This window comes from Echeneis naucrates, chromosome 13 (assembly GCF_900963305.1).
Source record: "Echeneis naucrates chromosome 13, fEcheNa1.1, whole genome shotgun sequence".
In the NCBI taxonomy this organism is placed as follows: domain Eukaryota; kingdom Metazoa; phylum Chordata; class Actinopteri; order Carangiformes; family Echeneidae; genus Echeneis; species Echeneis naucrates.
In genome coordinates, this window is record NC_042523.1 from 13691992 (window position 1) to 13711742 (window position 19751).

At 39.3% G+C, this 19751-nt stretch overlaps 1 protein-coding gene across 5 annotated transcripts; it reads left to right on the forward strand.

The window, feature by feature from the left end:
- Nucleotides 1–7080: 7080 nt before the first annotated feature.
- On the forward strand, nt 7081–19369 carry LOC115052674 (uncharacterized). 5 transcript variants are annotated; one of them, XM_029516939.1, is made up of 13 exons: nt 7081–7702; nt 7786–7930; nt 8154–8305; nt 8404–8529; nt 8635–8872; nt 9564–9638; nt 10134–10289; nt 11456–11572; nt 12301–12452; nt 12671–12757; nt 15390–15536; nt 15670–15833; nt 16022–19369. In XM_029516939.1, the coding sequence occupies exons 3-13, from the start codon at nt 8231–8233 to the stop codon at nt 16086–16088; spliced, it is 1404 nt and encodes a 467-aa protein (XP_029372799.1). In that variant the 5' UTR covers nt 7081–7702; nt 7786–7930; nt 8154–8230; the 3' UTR covers nt 16089–19369. The 5 variants fall into 5 exon arrangements, with proteins under 5 accessions (XP_029372799.1, XP_029372795.1, XP_029372797.1 ...); XM_029516935.1 differs by having other exon boundaries at nt 7081–7930; XM_029516937.1 differs by having other exon boundaries at nt 7081–7930; nt 15522–15536.
- The last annotated feature ends 382 nt before the right edge of the window (nt 19370–19751 follow it).

Here is a 19751-nt window from a genome sequence, read left to right on the forward strand (position 1 = left end):
TTCTCCAAACATGGAGCTATAAGATGAGACAGGTAAAAAAACTGGGTTTGTGCAAAAAAACCCTCACAAAATCTGTGTTCAGGGAAACAAATAGAAGCGATCATCTTTTCTTTGTAAATTTTCTAAATGTAAAACTTCTTAAAAGACTCCAGGAACCAAATGAACATGAGAACTGTATACCTATAGTACCAAGACACATATGTTTCAACCTCTTTCTCTGTTTCACCCTCTCAACGACAGCCTGTACAGACTCCATGGGGGAGTTCTGGGATTATGAACACCAGGTGGATCTGGAGGCATTCAGCAGCAACACCTTCTACAGACTTCTGCTCAAACAGAACTTGTCTGTCACAACACATTTGGGACAGCTCACCACTGAGGTGTGCAGCTTTTAGTTTACACACAAAATAACCATACAACAAAAAGTGGCACATATCTCCGCCAAGACACAACTGTTCCCCTTTGAGCTGCTTCACACACAAAATTAATGTCCTTTATCACCAATGAACAATTATCATTTAGTTGCCATTGTTTGAAAATAGATACAATATTTAATGAAGTATCAGTACCTGAGTTTTTCTATTCACAATAGGGGAGAGCAGTATTTGCTGTTCATAAAGTTCATGTCTGTTAAAGCAGATTAAGTGTCACAACTGGAATGTCTCTATTTTGGTTGGAGCTTTTTCTCCTGCCTGCTTCCTGTTTTGCCATCAAATAGTTGGCTGTAGTGAAGCAAGCAGAGATTGTTGTTACAGCCCTCAACACAGCTGAGGTGTTAAGGAATGAGAATACTACTCCCTTGTGGTATTTGTGTAGCAGCCATTTGATTTTATATGTCTTATTTACATCCAGGTAAAAGAGCTGTACCAGGGAGTTCTTGGGAAACTGCAACTAATCCAACCCTGCCTGATGACTGAGGAAAGGGTGGGGGAAGGTTATGAGAGGATAAAGAGGGAGGTGGAGAAAGAGGTAGCACGACGGAAGAGCCTAGGCTCACAGCTAAGGACATTGCTCAACAGTCAGCTGCAGGTTTACACCTCACTCCCATCTGTGCATCTCCTATTGTCCAATTCATAAGATTAGAAAAAGCCAAGTTCCTAATTCTGCTAAATAAATTTGGATATATCTAATAAATCTATCTAATCTTTTTGGGTTTTTTCAAGAAAAATATCTTTCTCTGGTTACTACTGTTGATTATTTTAATATGCAATTTATTTTTCTAGATTAGTTTTTTTTTTTGTCTAGAGGATGTCTGAAATAGTCAATCACAATTTCCTAAAGCCAAAGAAAGCCCAAAGCTTTTAGGTTTAATTTCACAGATGAAGAATTACTGGACCCAGAGAACATTCAACATTTTTACTTGAAAATTGACCTAACTAATTCATATTTATCAAAATAAATATAAAGACCTGTATTCCTTTTCTTTAATAATTATTTAAGATCCAAATCCTTCTGTGAACTATGTTAGGATGTTCGGTCAGTAATGACTGTTTTACTGTTTTCTTCCAGGTCCTGAGGCAAGAACAGCAGGCCCAGCAGAGGGTCTACACTGCGTTTACGACTCATCTGAGAGAGTGCACCAGATTATTGTCCAAAATTTACAGCAACAACCAGCCGTTATGTGAGCTACAGCAGAAGTAAAGCTCCCATTTATTCTTCCTGACTGTCACAGGCAACAAGTGGGGCCAAGTAAAGTAGCTCACATCTTCTATTAATCAGCTGTCTCCCCTCATCAGTCTTATGCAGAGGTTAACATCCCTAGTGGATGAGATGGGGGATCTGGTATCGGGGGAGTGTCAGCGTCAGGGGGCCTGGGAGCTGCTGGGTGAGGGGCCAGGAGCCAAGCTGCTCTGTCCGGACTCTGGAGCTGTGCTCACCAAAGAGCACATCTTTGGTAAATTCATCTGTACTGCCATTCAAGTGCAAGACACTCTGTCCCTGAATTTTAGAGAAACAGCGCCATCTGTTGCTAAATTTGGATTTTGTCCCTGGCTAGGAACTGTCTCTCAACATTTGAGAGTATGTAACATTGTATTAGTGAAAAGTGACGCAAACACAACGACGATCTCACATGAAATCATTTAACATTTAAATTCAACCAAGTGAGATTGTAGTTGATGGTACATGAATGCACATAAGAGTGCATGTTGTGTGCACATTGTTGTTTACACATACTAGTGTACTGTGTGTGTATGGCATGGGATTTAAACTAAAAATTACATTATTGCTAACAGCTTCAGAAAACAGTCATTAATAAAGCTCCCTACTAAAAATCAGTTGATGGGCAATTAACAGATTTTGTGTACTATTGTGCTAACATAAGTTAGTACTGAAAAATTTAGTAGCCTGTAAAAATATATTTTGGCCCCTAAGTATGCACACCTTACCTGCCATTGGCACGTTGGTCAAAAAGTAAATTTTATACCCTGAATGTTGCTGCTTTAAATCATCATCATAATTATTCAGTCTGAAGACTGATAACAGAAATATCTCCTTCTACCTCTCTCAAGGTCCTGATGGGTCCCTGTGTGCTTCCAGAGCGCTTCATTTTGATTCCGTCACAGGACTCATAAAGCCAAATGCTCGCACCCATATGCTGCTGAGCAGCTGCCACACCATGGCAGTGCCACCTAATTTCTTCCTCCACCCTCAGACATGCCGAGTTCTGCCCATAGTTGGCAATGTGGCCTTTGACGCTGCAAGCTCTACTTTAGTGTTCATGAATTGCCCAGGTACAGGTAACATAAAGAGAGTGTGCTGTGGAGGATGGTCCGCTAAATTAAGCGAAGAAAAAACATGATCATGAAAGACAAGAAAAAAAAACAAAAAAAACACAATTACTGTATGTATGCAATTCATTTGTTGATATCTGATGAAAACAAATGGGACCTTTTGGTTGTAATATTTTTTCTTGCCCTAGTATCACTTAACATTACACTGGCAGCAACAAAAGGATCTCCAATAATTACCAGTTAACCAGTTACGCAGTTAACATGTGGATGAAACGCAGTGTCAATTGAAATTTCTTTGTAGGCCTCTGTAGAACTTAAAAGGGTAAAGTAGACATAAAAGAATTGACATTTGACCTGTTCCAGTGTTTTACGCTTGAAGACTGGAAGAAAAAGCAGAGACAATAGATGTAGACTTTGAGTAGCTGTACAAGTCAGGTCAATTTAAGGATACTTGATCTGACTTTGCTGTTAATCTACAGCTACCAGAAGAAAATGTATCTGAATGTGTCGCAACCAGAGTAAAGTGTGTCACATACTTATTTCTCAAAAACTGATCATTTAATCACGTGGTTATTCTTGGTGTGAAATCGGCCCTCAGTGAACTAGAGATTGATTTGATAACTTTGTGTTCATGAGATGTTACTCAAAAACATTTGGTAGAAGTATAAGATATCAAAGTGGATGGCTATATAGTTGTGCTATTTGGTGCCTTTCTCTGTCCCAGGAGACAACAGAAAGTTGGACAGTCCCGTTCTACCTTTCATTCCTTACCCAACCACCTGCCTCTCAGACCAGCCTCTGCCCAGCACTCAGCTTCGAGGTCTTGGACCTGGCCAGATTCTGCAGTTTGGAGCTCCCATGACAGACGCAGACACGGGTGTCCCGGTTCCCATTTTGGCTGTGACCATTCACCCCCAAACTGGACTAGTCTGCCCGCTGGGAGGGGTGCACATCTGCCCCATCACCCGCCTGCCTCAGCCCATACAGATTGGTTATCCCATGTTAGACCCCAGGACAGGAAACATGGTGCTCACAGCTGGGGTCAGTTTAGATCCAGCAACAGGTCAGTGCTGCTTAGACCCCAGCAAATGAGAGTTATTGTTATACTCACATTTGTTAACTCTCCTTTATATGCTTGTGCAGGAGGTGTGCTGCCAGTTGGTGGAGTTCTTTTGGCTGAGTCCTTCATTGAACCTCTGAGTGGGCAGATGTTGAGAATAGAGGGGGCCAGCATAAGGATGGGCCAAGTGTTGCCTAATTCAGGGGGATACCAAACTTTACTCAGCATGAAGGTCCGCTTTATATGTGAATGTTTAAATTACTCTCTGTGAAAGTGCTTTTCTTCTTAATGTATTTTTATAGAATTGAACATTGGTTTGACACATCATTCATAAACTTGCTCTTTAAATAGATATTATTTATACTCTTTTGAAACTCTTGTCTAGTTTGTTTTGATACCTCTAACATGCATTTACCAATTTAGCCAGGTCTATCTTGTTGCAAAACAAACAAAAAGAAAAAAAAAATGCAAAATTTTCTCAATCAGGGTCTTGCAGAGATGTTCAAAGTACTGGATATCCTGAAGCCAATAACTGAGGAGTGGGCTTCAGATCAAGTCCTGCAGCACCCGCAGCCCCATGCAGGCAGTGACAGAGCAAGTGGCCAACAAGAGCATCTTCTTGCTGTGACCAAGGAGCTCCAGCAGGCCTGGGGTAGGAGTGTGTATTGCCATTTGCAGTTACAAACCAGGCTGGAGAGCCTGCTGGACTGGGCCATTTGTCTTCAGCAGGATGGAGGGATCTTGGGTAAGGAAATGCCTTTGAGTGGATGAACGGATGAGGAGTGTCTTGATTTGACGTCATAAATTCTTGTGAATAGTCCTATCCTCTGGCCGATTTGTCCCACATAAACACACCGCAATTGGGAATGTGCAACTCTTTTAATTTCTTTTTTTTATGATATTTGGTTGTACAGAACTGCTCTAATCTCACTTAAAGTTAGCGTTCAGTTTTCAGTGGTTTGGGGCTTCTGACTCGCAAATCCAATTATGCCTGCGTCACAGACATAATCAGATCAGATTTATCTCTGTATTGTGTCTGCTGTGGTACACTTTTAGGCTAAGTTTCAGGTGCTGCGCTTCTTTGCTCAACTGCTCAATAATAAGCTTTTTAGTTTTGCAGTTTATAGAGATTGATACACTTTCCAATAAGCAGCATGTCGTTCACAGTCTTGTTTTATGTATCTCACTCAATTTTTTTTGCATTTACTTTTGTTCAGAAGTTGTTTAATCTCAAATGAGACACCACTAAATGGTGCTTATTCTGCCACAGTAATGCCAATGTGTAATTCAAGACTGGTCTAAAACTCTGATCCTTTTCAGCAATGCTTATATCATACATGTAATATTTTTGCACGTGGTAAACATTTTTCTGGCTCCACTCTGATGCTCTGGCTTCCTCTGTGCTGTTTAAACTAGGAGAGATACCTCTCCCAGGCTCTGACATGTGTGTGCCTGCTCTGCTGGGGATGGAATATCCTGATCCTGTGGGATCTGGTGTTAGTGTGCCTGTGCTGGGATGCAAAACTGACCTTTGCTCTGGTATTGCAACACCCTTGGCAGGGACAATGGAGGACCCTGACGGAAAAGGTAGTATGAAAATGAAGCCGTTGTACTCCTTGGTCTTCACCTGACCTTTTATGTAATTGAGTTATTCTATAAAACAAAAAGAATAAAGCAACTGGTACCTTTCTATGCTGTGGCATGTGACAGGCCTAGTGGCGATCCGTTGTGGATCTCAGACTGTGGACCCAGTGACAGGTGTGTTGGCCCCAGTGATTGGAGCAAGGCTGGATGTGTCAAGAAAAAATGTTCTACCTGTCACAGCTTCCTACTGGTTAACAGCGATGGATCACACTGATAGCGTCCAGGTGGGGTGAAAAACGATTAGAGACCTTTCTCGTCTGCAAAAAACTTTCTTTTTTTTTTTTGCTGTCATAAATTCCACTGGTGGCGAATTTGTTGATAACACTTGATGGCAGTTTTTCAAATGTTAAGTGTCAGTTTTCCCTTTTCACAGAATTGAATGAATCTAATACACTTTCTTTTGTTGTTCCCATTGTATGCCAGGTGGAGGCTTTGCAGAGGGAGGTGTGTGCTCGAAATATTTACTGGCAGCATCAGAGACAGCGGGAGGAGGATTTCCTTTCAGATCTGGACTTATCTCTATCCCAGTATCTCTTTAGAATCACACAATTTAACTATTCACAGGTTAGAAAGGGTGGGTTACTCTTTTGGTTTAAATTATCACACACAGTGTGAGTAACGCAAGAGAGATTCAAAGGATTTGGCCTTTTAAACACATGGAATCAAGTACAAAGATATGTGCTTGTGGTGGCATGCAATACTGGGAAGAGATTCAGGTTTTTCTTGCCATATGCTGCAAATCAGCAAGTTAATGGTTAGGTTTTTGTATACAAACGTAAAGTTGCCTCATTACTGGGTATGAGTGTGTGCATAAATGTTTCCCATGCCTTTCTTTTTTTCTTAAATTGAATTTCTAAATCTGCCTTTACTTTTTATGTTCCAAGTGTAAGAATCTACGCCACAGCAGATCCAGTCGTTGGGGAGACAGTCGAGAAAAGCACTGTTGGATTTTTACAAATCCCGTGAAAAGACCAAAACCGAACCTTGTGGTTTCCGCAAGAAATGTGAAAATTAAAAAACCACTTACAAATATATAGTTCAATTTCTAAAAAGAATGAAAATTGTTCCAAAATAGTGTGTGAACACGGCCTTGGTGTTTTGGTGAGTCTGTAGAGCCGTAGTGACCATATTAATAATATTGAAAGGGCATTTAACCAGTAACATTGAGGCTTATTCATGTGTTTTCAGTAGTTTTTGAAAAACATTGGAGCTCTTTGGCATTGACAGACAGTAGCTGCACCAGGCTTTGACTAAACAGACATGAGGCATCTGAATACATTTGGTTGGCCATTTTGGTCTTCAGGCAATAAAATTTTGCCAGGCTTATATTTTAAAGGCACAATATTCATATTTTCACTACTGCTGCATAGCCACCATTAGAACTAAGACTTAACATTTCAGAGGAAATTCAACATGATCAATTACTCCCTCTATAACTATTAAGTCTGAACTATAATTGCACCATGCTTAACTTGCCAAGATCTATGGAAAGCAACTCTCATGCTTTGCTTCAATAGGGTTAACCATTGAAGCCATAAGAAATAGCACTATTCAGAGGGTGTATTCCAACACCTTATATTGTAATTGTCTTTGAAATAGAAAAATGTCTTAAACACTATATGAGACTCGCAAATACACAGCTGTTCGACAGAGAGTCAGACTTGGTCTACTTTATTGGCCATTAAAATTCCACTAAGTAGACATTTGTCTTTGGCACTGGCATGGGTGGCAAAAAACAACACAACATAAGCAAATGGTGTTTAGTTCAGATCCATCTAAAAATGTGGGGTGGGAGATAAGAGCAGTGTAGCTAAATAAGATAAATAAGACTTATATTAAAAATTAGTGGCATGTATGTGTGATAGTGACAGATCCTGTTTGGACCTATTAAACTGTTCCTTATAATGAATGACTACAAGTGATGGGATAAAGGAGCTTTACAGCCCTTCTTCTTTGGCAGCTTAAATGTAGAAAGGAGGGAATGAGTGGGATCATGATAGAGCTTGCTCACCTTTTCAGTTATTGCCAAGGAATGTAAGTCCAGAAGTAGGAGTTGTTTGTGCTTGTACATTGGCTCTGTAGCAGTGCTGGAATATAGCAGTAGAAATTGGTAAAAAAGAAAAAGATACGTCAATGAAGCAGCAGCATTGGCAATGCGTGGTAAATAAGCAAATTGCTGTTTGTTCTTTTTTGACACAACTGCAATGCCACCTCATCACTGTGTATGAGAGTTTTCCATACCTCTTTTTTCTTAAATTGAAGATGGGTGAGTGGATGTGTCTTTTTGTGTGCAAATATAAAAAATCTGCTCCACTTTCTTTGTTCCAAGTTAAAGTGTCTATTCTACAGCAGGTCCAGTGGTCAGGGAGACAGCTGAGAGAAGCAGTGTTGGAGCTGCGGGATTCATCGGAGACTGAGGCACAGAGGAGAGCAGCTCAGCACTATCCCTTAGCTCTGATTGTTCCTCCACATGTTTTACATATCCTCACATTGGGTAAATTGGCTGGCAAGATGGCAGTGGTACATGAGTGGTACAAAGGGAAACGACTGTCATGACCTGCAATGCCATTATCATTACTTTGTTGCTTTCTGAGAGGCACATGGATCGTGTCAGCATTATATCTTGCACCCTAGAGTTTTGAAGTGATTTACATAATTTCAGTGCTTCATGTGGATTGGCAGCATGTCTTTGTGCATCTCTGTCTGCATGTATATAGGTGATGAGGAGGAGTGGGATCACCAGGCTCTGTTTCATTCAGAGCTCTTGTTGGGCCTTGATAAGGTGGATGTGTGTATGGAGCAGCTGCAACAAGACCAAGAAAAGTGGACAGCACAGGGAGGAGACTGGGCCGCCACTGTGAATGCTCTGGTCAGAATAATGGCCTTGTAGTGAAATGCAGGCATTTACATAATTGTGCAAGATTTGGTGCATCTTCTTTTGCAAGCATGGGCTTGTTTGTTCTCCAGGCTAGAGAAATGAGACACAGAGATGTGTGGGAGCAGTGTATGTCAAGACAGACAGAGCTGGAGACTGCTCTTGCTGCACTTCATTTTGTCCGGCACCATTCTCAGCTCCGTGCCAACACTGCTCAGGTCAAAACACGCATGGAAACACACTCCACAGATAGTCATGATATTTGTTTACTTTGGTGGATTCCACCACCTGCTTGAGCTCATCTTTCCGTCTTGCCTATACAGGCAGTACTATGTGGGAACTTGTGGTACAGAGAATTTGGTTTGGTTCAGTGCCAGCAGCCAAGAGAGCAGGCCATAGGTTTGCTCCAACAAAGGATGCTGCCTATTCTGGAGAGACTGAACCAACTCCTGGAGGACAAACAGCCTCAGCACAGCTCAGGTACTGGACCAGTAGCAGACAGGAGCAGGATGTTTACCACATTTTACAGGTGCCAATACGTGAAAGGAGGCAAACATTTAGGTATGCGGTATTGTTAGCACATTACCTAAATATAAATGGCTTTCATTTACAGTTACAAATTTTCTTCATCGATCTGAACATCTTTGAGTTTGAGATATCTTGATTACCTATGCCAATTCTTATACAAACACATTTTGATTGAAAGATAAAGCTGGTGAGACCCAAACTAGACCCGGTTTCTTAACAAAAATTCAAAACATTTAAAGCATTTTCAGTTTAAAAATAAATAAATAAATAAATAAATAAATGATTAAAATTCTTCCAAAATACTTTGTGAATGTAGCACCCTAGCTTTCGTATATTTTTTTTTTTAGGCTTTTACTATTCAGACATCAGAAATCTGAATCCAATTTGACAATTTGGCGAGGCTCGTCTTTTCGAGCGATATTTGAGTTTTGCATTACATTTGCGTTACGGTTACACAAAATGTATTTCTATTCTTATTTAATGGATCAGCCTGCTGACCTGCAAGATTCATACATCTCTTCCTGATATTGAGTCCCTCTTGTGCCCAGTCTGCCCTTGAGGTGTACTGTAACTTGTATTGTAAGCCATCTTGTATAGTGAATAGTGGCTTAGCAACTTGACACGACAAGCAATTAAACCGCTGTTAATGCTAACATTTGTTATGCATCAATAGAGATCTATCTGCTTTTATTTTCTCTTTTGAATATGATTTTTTATGTTTCAGTTTTGTCAGCAAAGCAGGCTTATGGATTAGAGATAGACTCTCGAGTCTGGACTTCCTCAATGCCTGTGGTAAAAGGTATGTTCTTTTTTAAGCCACTCCAGCTTTATGATACCATCTTTATGGGTGTACATGGAGTGTTTCAGGACATCTCAACAGATCGTGACAGTTTCATTGTCAAAATGTTTCAGAACAGTGAGAAGGGAAACAGTCAGTATGTTGGCACATATTCACTTGCACATTTTTCTACTGCTGCAGGACATTCTGTTTGTCTTTTTCTCTATGCTTTGTTTCTTTTATGTATATTCAAATGCATATGACAAATAGCGAGAGCATTGGGATATGTTCTAGAGTGAGGAAACTGTCTCTGTCAAGGCTCATTATTTAAAGTGAAATTGCAGTTCCACAGTATATTCTGCCTTGAATTACTTTTACAAAATAAAGCATAGGAGTTGCTGGAGAGCATTTTCCACACAAATTAGTTTGATCCTAAATGAAAGCTCTCGTGGCGGTGTGTTTATTATACCACAATCTCTGGCACACAATTATTGCAAGGACTTTGTGTTTTTAAAGGAAACTCCAACCATTCTCTGAGGGAGCCTCTGAGTCTAGCCCAGTCCCAGGACACTGTGTTGCAGACCAACTCAGCACCAACACACAACTCGCAACAAACTGCATCTTTGGGTATTCACTCCCAGGCTGAGGAAAAGCCAAGAATTGCACAGACGGGTGAGAAATTACAGGAAAGATGTTAAAAAACAGTGCAAAAAATGTTGACACTGCTTCCATTCTTAAGGCATGAAAGGTTGCTGGATTGTTTAATGGTCATGAAAATGATGAGCAACTAGATCTCAAACTGATCAGGGAACCCTCTATCACTGTTAACAGGAAGGAGTGATGAGGAACAACAGTACCTTCTAATAGACTTGCAGGGATGAGTGAAATTATTGTGAAAGGCAAAGAGGTTTTTCTGGCAGAATGCGTTGGCCCCAAACCTCATTAAGACACTTGGAAATTAGTGTAGTCAGTGTAATGGGTTTCTCAGGAGACCTGTCCTATTCTTTGGTGCCTGTGCATTACTGTGCTCCAGATGTGTGACAGAGCCATATATGGTAAAATTCCCTTGCACATATATATTTAAGCATAGAATTTATTACAGCTGTGCAGTGAAGTATACATTTGAAACTCCCTCATGAGCAGACGAAGGTACAGTTAGCAGACTGCAAACAGAATCTCTAAAACTATGCAGCTTGTTTATGCACTACACAGACAGGGAAGTTACGATAACCAGCTGGCTGTAGATTCATCCAGAAAAAACAAAAGTGATGGCAGTTGCCCTTCACAACCACAAAGCAAAAAGGACAAGTAAGATAATTATCAGATAATAACTCTTTTTCTTGAACTACAATGAGTAATTTTTATCTTAATTTCTTAACAGAAAGCAAAGTTATGAAAGAGTCTCCTTCTCCTTAGAAATACTATTGTCTTTTCAATTACAGGCAACATAATAATTTAATAATAATAGTAATCAAAAAATAAATCATAGTCCGGCAGCACAGTGGCATAGCGGTTAGTGCTGTTGCCCCACAACAAGGAGGTCACAGGTTTGGTTCCCAGGCCTGGGGCCTTTATGTGTCGTGTGGGTTTCCTCTGGGTACGTGACACGCATGTTTAGGCTAATTGGTGACTCTAAATTGTGGATGGACTGGCGACCTGTCCAGGGCGTACACCGCTCTCGCCCAATGTGAGTTGGGATTGGCTCCAGCACCACCCCAACCCAGAAACAGATGAGCGGTAGAAGATGAATGAATGAATGAATGAATAAATCATAGCCAGAGTGTGTGGCATGCATTTTCATTGGAACTTTTCTCATCCGTGTGCCACTTACTCCTCAGAAGAAGATTGGAACAAGCTGCTGCAGCTCTCTCCCCTGTTCCACCTAGTGAGAGCTGTGGAGCTACAGCTGAGGGGCTGGGCATGTGGGGCAGGGCTTCTTCAAGGAGAGCGCAGAGGTCTGTCAGATGGAGTTGTTTTTTTTTTATATTTCAAACAAAGTAATTTGCTTCACATCTATAGATACACATGAAGCAAACTAATCATTGGCCATTCATAGACAATCAACCATTGCATGTTCCTCAATCGCCTTTCCTCCTAAATAAAACCAACATGAAGAAAATTTGAATATGCTCAATTTAAAAGTATTTATCTATACATGCATACATGAATCAAGAGTAGGACTGAAATTCTGTGTAAAATTTTAGCATTTCATGTATGTTTTTGCAACTGTTCTCGTATTATTGCTCTCCAAAGCCTTGTGAAGCACAGGAAGTAGATGCTTACTGAACCTTACGTGTTGAACCATATGCTAGTTTGTTTGGCTTCAGCAACTCAGTCTTTAATTAACTTAATCAGATTTGCTTTACTGATGCTTTTCCACATGTATCAAAAAATAGATCTACAGTGACTATCAAGAAATCAGTGAAGCAATGTGACTCAGGGGAAGTTATTGTCAGCCAATCTCTGTGTCAACACAAGGATGGTTTGCTTTCCAGTTTTTACGGACATCCTCGTGAAATGAATGCTACTGACTTTGGTGACACTCGGATCTTTACTTCAGTGCCACCATGAGTTTGATGTTTGTGATGTGAAGTCAAATGTTTTGGACAGATTAATAATTGTGTGCCACTGTTGCAAATAATTGGCTTGATCTGATCAAGCCAACTGTTCTGCATCTGTCCAGATGGAGGCAAGAGTTTTGTAGATGTTCTTGATGCACAGTGGGAATGTGAAGGGGAACTGATCCCTTTGGATTTGTCGGTCCTTAACCCCAGAGAGTTCCTGGTCTACCAGCACGGGTTATTCCTGATACATACGTTGCATAATTTGAACCTGGTTAGTGCCACAGTTTCAATCTTTTATCATTACTGCCTATTCATTTTTCATAGACTAATTTATTCTTTAATTTATCTTAGCTTGAAATATATACCTGTATCTGCATTCTTTCTCTTTTCCTTGATTTCCTTGTTATGTCAGTGTCTCGATATAAGATCTAAGAGTTAGTTAACATATTTTAATAGAAAAGCCACAGATGTTGTTTTCTTTTCTTACAGACTCCACCCATTTCACTTCATATCGCTGCTAGTCTCCCAAACAACAACTACTTGAACAACGCCTTCAGGAATTCTTTCTTTTATCAGGTAAACTTTGTTGTCTGTAAAAGAGAAATAAGATCACTATTATAATAATGAAATCCTACAGTTAAAAGAAGAGCAATAAAGTGGAGAAAGTGGATTAAAAGAAAATACTTGTGATGGATGCAATGAACAGCTCTGTAAAGCTGTTGAATGACTTGCCCATAAACTTCGTGGAACTCCCCAAAAGCCAGACTTGAGTAAAAGTACCTCACTGCAAATATGCAGCTGGTCATGTGAACTAGAGTGTAAAATTTGATTAGATAATAGACCCTGGCACATCTTTATTATGGTTAGTGGCCAAAAGTAACCATTATTACCGTATTTTGCGGACCATAAGGCGCAATGTAAATTTTCATACATAAGGCACGTGACAAAACATACATAAAGCGAAACAAAATGATCAAAACCACATAATCTCATATCAGACTGAAGACTGTCTTCTGCATATCACTATTATTTTTTTGCAAAGAAATTGTACCTTACTGGTATTATTAGTAGTTTGTAATTAAAAAAACAATAGAGAGTTAACAAGGGTTAATAGCTCCATTTTTTATTTTTTTGTTTTGTTTTTTTTTAAATTTGGTGTAATTCTGCTCCTGTCTGATCAGAATACTTCTTCCGGCCACTGGACACTGTCATGCCCCACCACCACAACATCTTGCTGTGGCCATCTCCTATTTATCTATTTTTGAGCCCTCACTTATTCTGAACAAGCCATTCCAGAGAGCAGTCTGAACAATAAATGGCTTTGTTGAAAATCCGCTCCAGCTCTGCTTATCTTGACACAAAAAGTTCTTTCTCTGGTCATCCTCTATCGGTTCGCAAGGGAGAAAGGGCAGTAGAAAATGTCGCCAGTGTCAGGAAATAAGCAGCATTTCCATAGCCTTCAAATTTCCTGAATAAGGAAATCTAGTTTCCTGTTACTCTGTGGCGTTCCAAAACAGTTCACATTTCCCAATCTAAAGAGCAATCCAGCAACTGTGGACAAGCATTTCATGTCATGAGCTGACTTTCATCTGTGAATTTGCAGCACTTTACAGCACACAGTGAGACGCACTTTGAGTGTGTCCACATAACTTTTGCTTTGAAAAAAAAAAAAAAAATTTCATTGTGTTAGTCTGTGATCAGATAGGTTGTTCTTGGACTCAAAATTGGAGAAGGGAGTGTCTTGGACATAATATGGAAGAAAGCCAAGCCACGGAAGAAGTCCCCCCTCCCATTTCTACCACAGCCCAGCCATTTTTCTTTTCTACCCACAACTCAAATGTGAACAGCCCAACTTGTCACCATTGTTCTGTAAATGAGGTTCCTGGTATAGTCATCGTTCACAACCACGCCCACCCTTCCACCACACACATCCAGTGGGCCTGTTTTCCAATCTTTACATGTACTTTTTATTTATCTATTTTCTTATTTTGTTGTTTTCACCACGATTTCTGTGTTTGTCAGCAATAAAGGTAAAAACAAACAAACAAAAAAAACAACTTTATTTAGGCTACTCTAAGCACCCCGTGTCAACTTTGCACGCTTGAGATGGCTGCGCACAACTCTTGCATTCATTCGTGCATTACTTGGTAATAACACTGCGTTTTTGTCATGTAATACACGTCTTCAAAGTTTGGTCTTTAGGCGATACCAGGAAATCATATGTACGCACTTTGGATGCGTGAACCTAAATTTATGGAAGCAATAAGTCGCACAAAGTGCTGCACTTAAAATCCTTACATTTTCTTAAAAATCGGCAGTGCGCCTTATGAATTCTTGTTGTGCTTACTGACCTCGAACCAGTTTTATGTGGCCCACTGTGCTCAAAAATCAGAATGGTTTAGCGGTTTGGGAAGCCACGAAGCCGCTCCGCTTCATTCCCAGCTGACACAGGGAGTTGTGTTAATGTTGGTCCTTGGTTGGATATGGGCTGCAACGTCAGACAACGTTAGATAACTAATTGTGTAGTGCTGACAACCAACCGCCATCCAACATTTTGTCAATGTTACATGGATAGACATCAAGCCAACGGTAGGTTTTTAACGTAAGCCCACTTTTCAAATCCATATCATAATCCAATTATAAGCAAATATCGGGAGACAACGTTGTTCCAACGTCACACCAACTTCAGGTGTTTACTACCCTGGCAACGATAGACCAATCAGAGAACAGTATGCAGTACGCTTAGCTCCGCCTCTTTTTGTGTTCTGTTCACATATGGGTGTTGCCTGTATATTTAAAAGTGGGGAAGGCCACAACATGGGGGACAAATGAAGGGAAATCTGATGTGTAGAGCTTCTAATGAAAACAGAGAAGCTTGGATTAAAGCTCACAGAACTGGGGTTTTACAGTTTGTGATTACAGACCAGCAAAACAACATCTTTTCAAACTAACATTAAGCTTTGCTTCACTTCTGTGTAGGTGTTAAATAGCTGCCTAGGGATTTCTGTAGTAGCCATTTCTTCTTTAATTTTTTGCATTTCAGCAATTTGGTGCATTTAACTTCCCCCTTATAATAAGGAAATAAATGATGATGTTTTTTTCTGTTGTTTTCTACTTAGTTACTACTACTGTTTTGCATGTTTGGACATTTGCAGTGTGTTGTTCAGAGCAACTGTCACGCACATGTGAATGACTACTTTGTTGACAGGAGCTAGAGGGGATGCTCTTTGTTCGTCGCCAGAGGCTCCATTCAGTTGGAGGCTTCTCTTTACTGCTGCTTCACTGTTTGTCCCACATCAAAGTAAAAGACATGACCACTGACTCCAGTCCTGTTTTTCAGAGGCTTTTCTACAAGGTACAGACAAGCACTCACTCATGAAAAGTTACAGATGAATTTTCAGATCTTTTTGTATGGGTTTAAAAGTTGTTTGTTTTACTATTTTATGTATGACATAAATTCAAATGTATTGCTTAATTCTCTTTCACAGGTAATACAGGCATGCCTTGGAGAGTTGTTTCAGACCAGGCTGGATATGCCCCCCTGTGGACAGGAGGCTAATTGGTGTTCAGGAGGCTTACACAGGACTCTGTCAGACTCTCTGGATTCCTCCTTGTTTGACAAGCTTCACAAACCAAGCAGAGGTTTGCAGAAGTAAGAACTGATTTTTTTCCACTACATGTTAACAGATATAATAATGTCTTTTTTTTTGACATAAGGAATTTTTGTCTGCCGGTATTGTGGAAAAAGTCGCAACAGTTAGAGAAACATCTGTGAGTTCGAGAGTAACCAGAATGTTTGTATGTTTCTTGTTGTGTGTCTGTTTTTAATTATGGGGACAGGAAGTTGGACAACTCCAGGGGAAGCTCAGAGAAACATCTTTGTTTTATCATCTTGAAAGTCTTCTGAGAGAAAAGAACTCTACAGAGAAAGGCGGAGACTAGTTGGGATAAACATACAGACAGACTGCCATCTTTGTCAAAAGCTTGTGCTTTTCACATAACTTTGCTCTTCAAAGGAGTTATGAAAATGTGAGATATGAGATATTACACAAAACAACTATCAGATTAGAAATGATTATAAGTCAACGTGTACAGTGCAGTTTCACCACATTTTTCCGATAAATTACTAAATAGGAAGTATCATACTGTACTGTATTTCTAACTGTTCATGGAGAAACCACATTGTTAACCACAACTCTACATCCAAATGTAATTACCACCAACCTTAGAGCAGCAGTATTTTATGTTATTTGACTATTCACACTGCTACACTATGTTTCAGATAATCCCTTTTTTGAAATGAGACATTTGTGGGGGGAAAAAAATGAGTCAACAAAAAAATCTGTTTAGGAAAGGATTTGCTTCATCTCCCCATTTAGGTAGTATGGTATCCTTTACAGCAGAGAGAACAGACGCCACTGTTTATTAATCAAACTCAGATGTCCGTCTGACGCAAGAACTGCTCCTTTAATATTTCTGTGGAGCTTTATTCTACAACCCATGTTTTTGTTTCTGTAAATTTCATCAACACTGATCACACAAAAGAGTCATTTTGTAATGTTTATTTTATTTTACAAAACAATAATTCCATTATAAATGAGTAAAACAAAATTGATATAAATGTTAGTTTTGAACACAATCTTTAATAGCAATTGCCATTTGTGCAAGTGCCTGGTTTCAAGAAGTACATAAACCAACATGCAATTTGTGTGTGCGTGTGCATGAGCACACATTCAGACATCTGTTTCTTTTTATGGGTGAGCTAGGGACAGTCCATGGTAACAAAAACTCTGCAGAAATCCCAAAGTTTCTGATGGCTGAAACTGGCCCCGTCAGTCTCATTTGCTAATTTTGAGCAGCTTTGAGAGCGATGAAAATGATGATCAAAATTATTCCACAGACAAGTGCGACCACATTTAGGATCTTGGCTGTCCTTGATGCGTGAGCAGCTATGGTGGATTCTCCAGCAGCATTGGCATTTTTTGCCTTAAAAAAACAATGATCAAAATTCAATTCAATTTCAAATTAAGGAGTATGTTTTTAAATGTTTCTAAAAACTAGTTTGTGAAGTTTAATTTAAAGCAGAAAAAGATTATTATTATTTTTTTTTTAAGTTTGACATTCAGGAAAAATCACTTACTTTGCAGGAATAGACTATGGCTGCAATTCCAAGAGGCAAACAACAACACAAAGTGTTGAAGATGGACCATCCAAGATAGGATGGCACAACAGAGCGGCTTTGGCCTCCTTCCATGGCAGGGCTTTTTCTCTCTGGATTGGAATTGGAATAATATGTAGTTGTTCAAAGCTCCCTGATGGTGGTTCTATGGCTGGTGGGGGGTTGGGGCTTCTACTTATATCCTTGGTGGGTGTGGTTTAAGGAGTTATATAAGACTAACAACTATGTGGAAGAAATGTGGATAGAAAAAAGTTATTATTTGGCTTTTTCAGCAAATCAGCTTTTGGGGTGTTGCTTGGGTGGCTGTGCTTTACAACTTTGAAAATCCTCTTTTGTGGCTGATATTTCACATTCAATTTTACCCATGTTAAGTTCATTCTACTTAGAAAGTGTAGATACAGTTTAAAACAGTATTTACACTAAAATTAGTCAGTTATAACAGCAGCTGGCAGGAACAAACAATGAACTCAAACACACACAGGCAAGGTCCCATGGCAGACGGTCAGAATGGGCTTAAGTACAAGAACACTGGGCAAAAATCTTCAAAATTAGCCAAAAATCACAAAAAGTGATCAACAACACAATGAATTACAAAGGCTGGAATGCTTCACACAAGAAAATAAAGACTGTTACATTTTATAACATTCACCAATACTCTAGTAATTAGTTTGCTTTCCCATAATCAGTGCTAATAACGGTTATTTTCTCTATTCATTCTCTCTGTGACCACAAATCAGATTCAAAAGATTCTCAGCAAAAATCAAGAATAATTTATAGATGACTATATTGCAAAATCAGTAATTCAGTACATTACAATAGACACCTGCTGGAGTGTACCACCTCATTAGTTGTCTTCCGAGGCAGCACAGACTGCATGCCTGCACAGTGCACCGTATGTGCACAGTAATATCAGGGTAACACATTTCTGGTGATAAAGCAGCAAAGGGGACAACGCTAAAAAAATGAAATACTAAATCACAAAGCCACAAGCTTTTGTAAGTTTTGAAAAAAATTGACAATCGTCTGGTATTTACACAATTGAAAAAAATATTGAGAAAATATTAAACAATCGGTGTATGTCATTAGTTGCATGTGGTAAGGTGTCAGTCTGCCACCAGCAGAAAGAAAAGACCTTTAATATCTCTCTGTAAGTGCACTTGAAATTAAAAATAGACATTCATTCGGTACTGCAACATTTGATTGCACTTCTTGTTTTTCTTACATCCTGTGGTCTGACGCACAGGGTTTTGAAATAACTCACTAGAATCTGAATCAAGACAGAGCGCATTCATCGTACCACACACTCCCACATCTTTGAATCTTTCGCACTTTGTGTTATTGAAATCTGATACAATTACATATGCTGCTTCATATCTTCCAGATGTCTTTTTCTAAATATTTTAATGTGGGAGTGCTCATTTTACACTTCATCGATGTTAGGACAGTTCTTTCACAACATCTTCTTGAATTCTTCATAAGAACTGTCCTCTTAACCTTTGAGATCTTGGCTCCGGAAAACTTTCCATCCTGCTATTTAAAGACTTGGAGAGACTATCTCTGGAATGTGTGAGATGCAAGAATAGTAGTCTTTCAATTAACCTGGCACACTGTTGGCGTAACTAACTTGTGAACAATTTAAGATTAAGATGAAAGTAAATTTTTAATAATTTAGCTCAAATGACTGTTGCTGGGAAGTTTTTATCCTCATTATTTTTGTACAAGGGTCTCTTTCTATCTGGTTGTTGTTGACAGGAATGTAGCTGAGGCTCTGGAAGGAGGAGGAGGTCAATGCACGCTGGGGCCCCCTTCCCCCATTTTATTTTACTGTCTGTGTTGTGTTGTATTGTAAGTTTGCATTTGTTACAACTGAACTAAGTTGCCACAGTATCTGTTTTAAAGCAAAACCTGATTCCAATTTTGCTTCAGACATTTTTATTTGCTTATGTAATCTAAATGATAAGAAATCTATTCTTGCCATTTGAAAACATAAATATATACATACATTAAAACATGCAGAAATCTTTATAAGGGTGAGTTCTACTGAAAACAATATGTTGAATTTAAATTTAACTTGAATTTTATTGAAATCTTCACCTATTTCGAAACATATTCACAATTAGATAGTAGTTCACATTGCATAAACATTTAAACAAGCACAAGCTACTGAAAGGAGGAATAAACAAAACACAACAAAACAAACTAAAATGAACAAAGTAAAAATTTTCCTGTATGAAGTAAAATGGTTACCTGATTTTCAGCAGCAAACAGATGTTTTGAAACAGACTTCAATATCCGCATCCAAAATATCACAGTTTATTACAGTTTGAGTTTACGTGATTTCCACATTTACATGTTTTAAATAGAAAGACGGGCTAGTTATAAGTTTCTTTC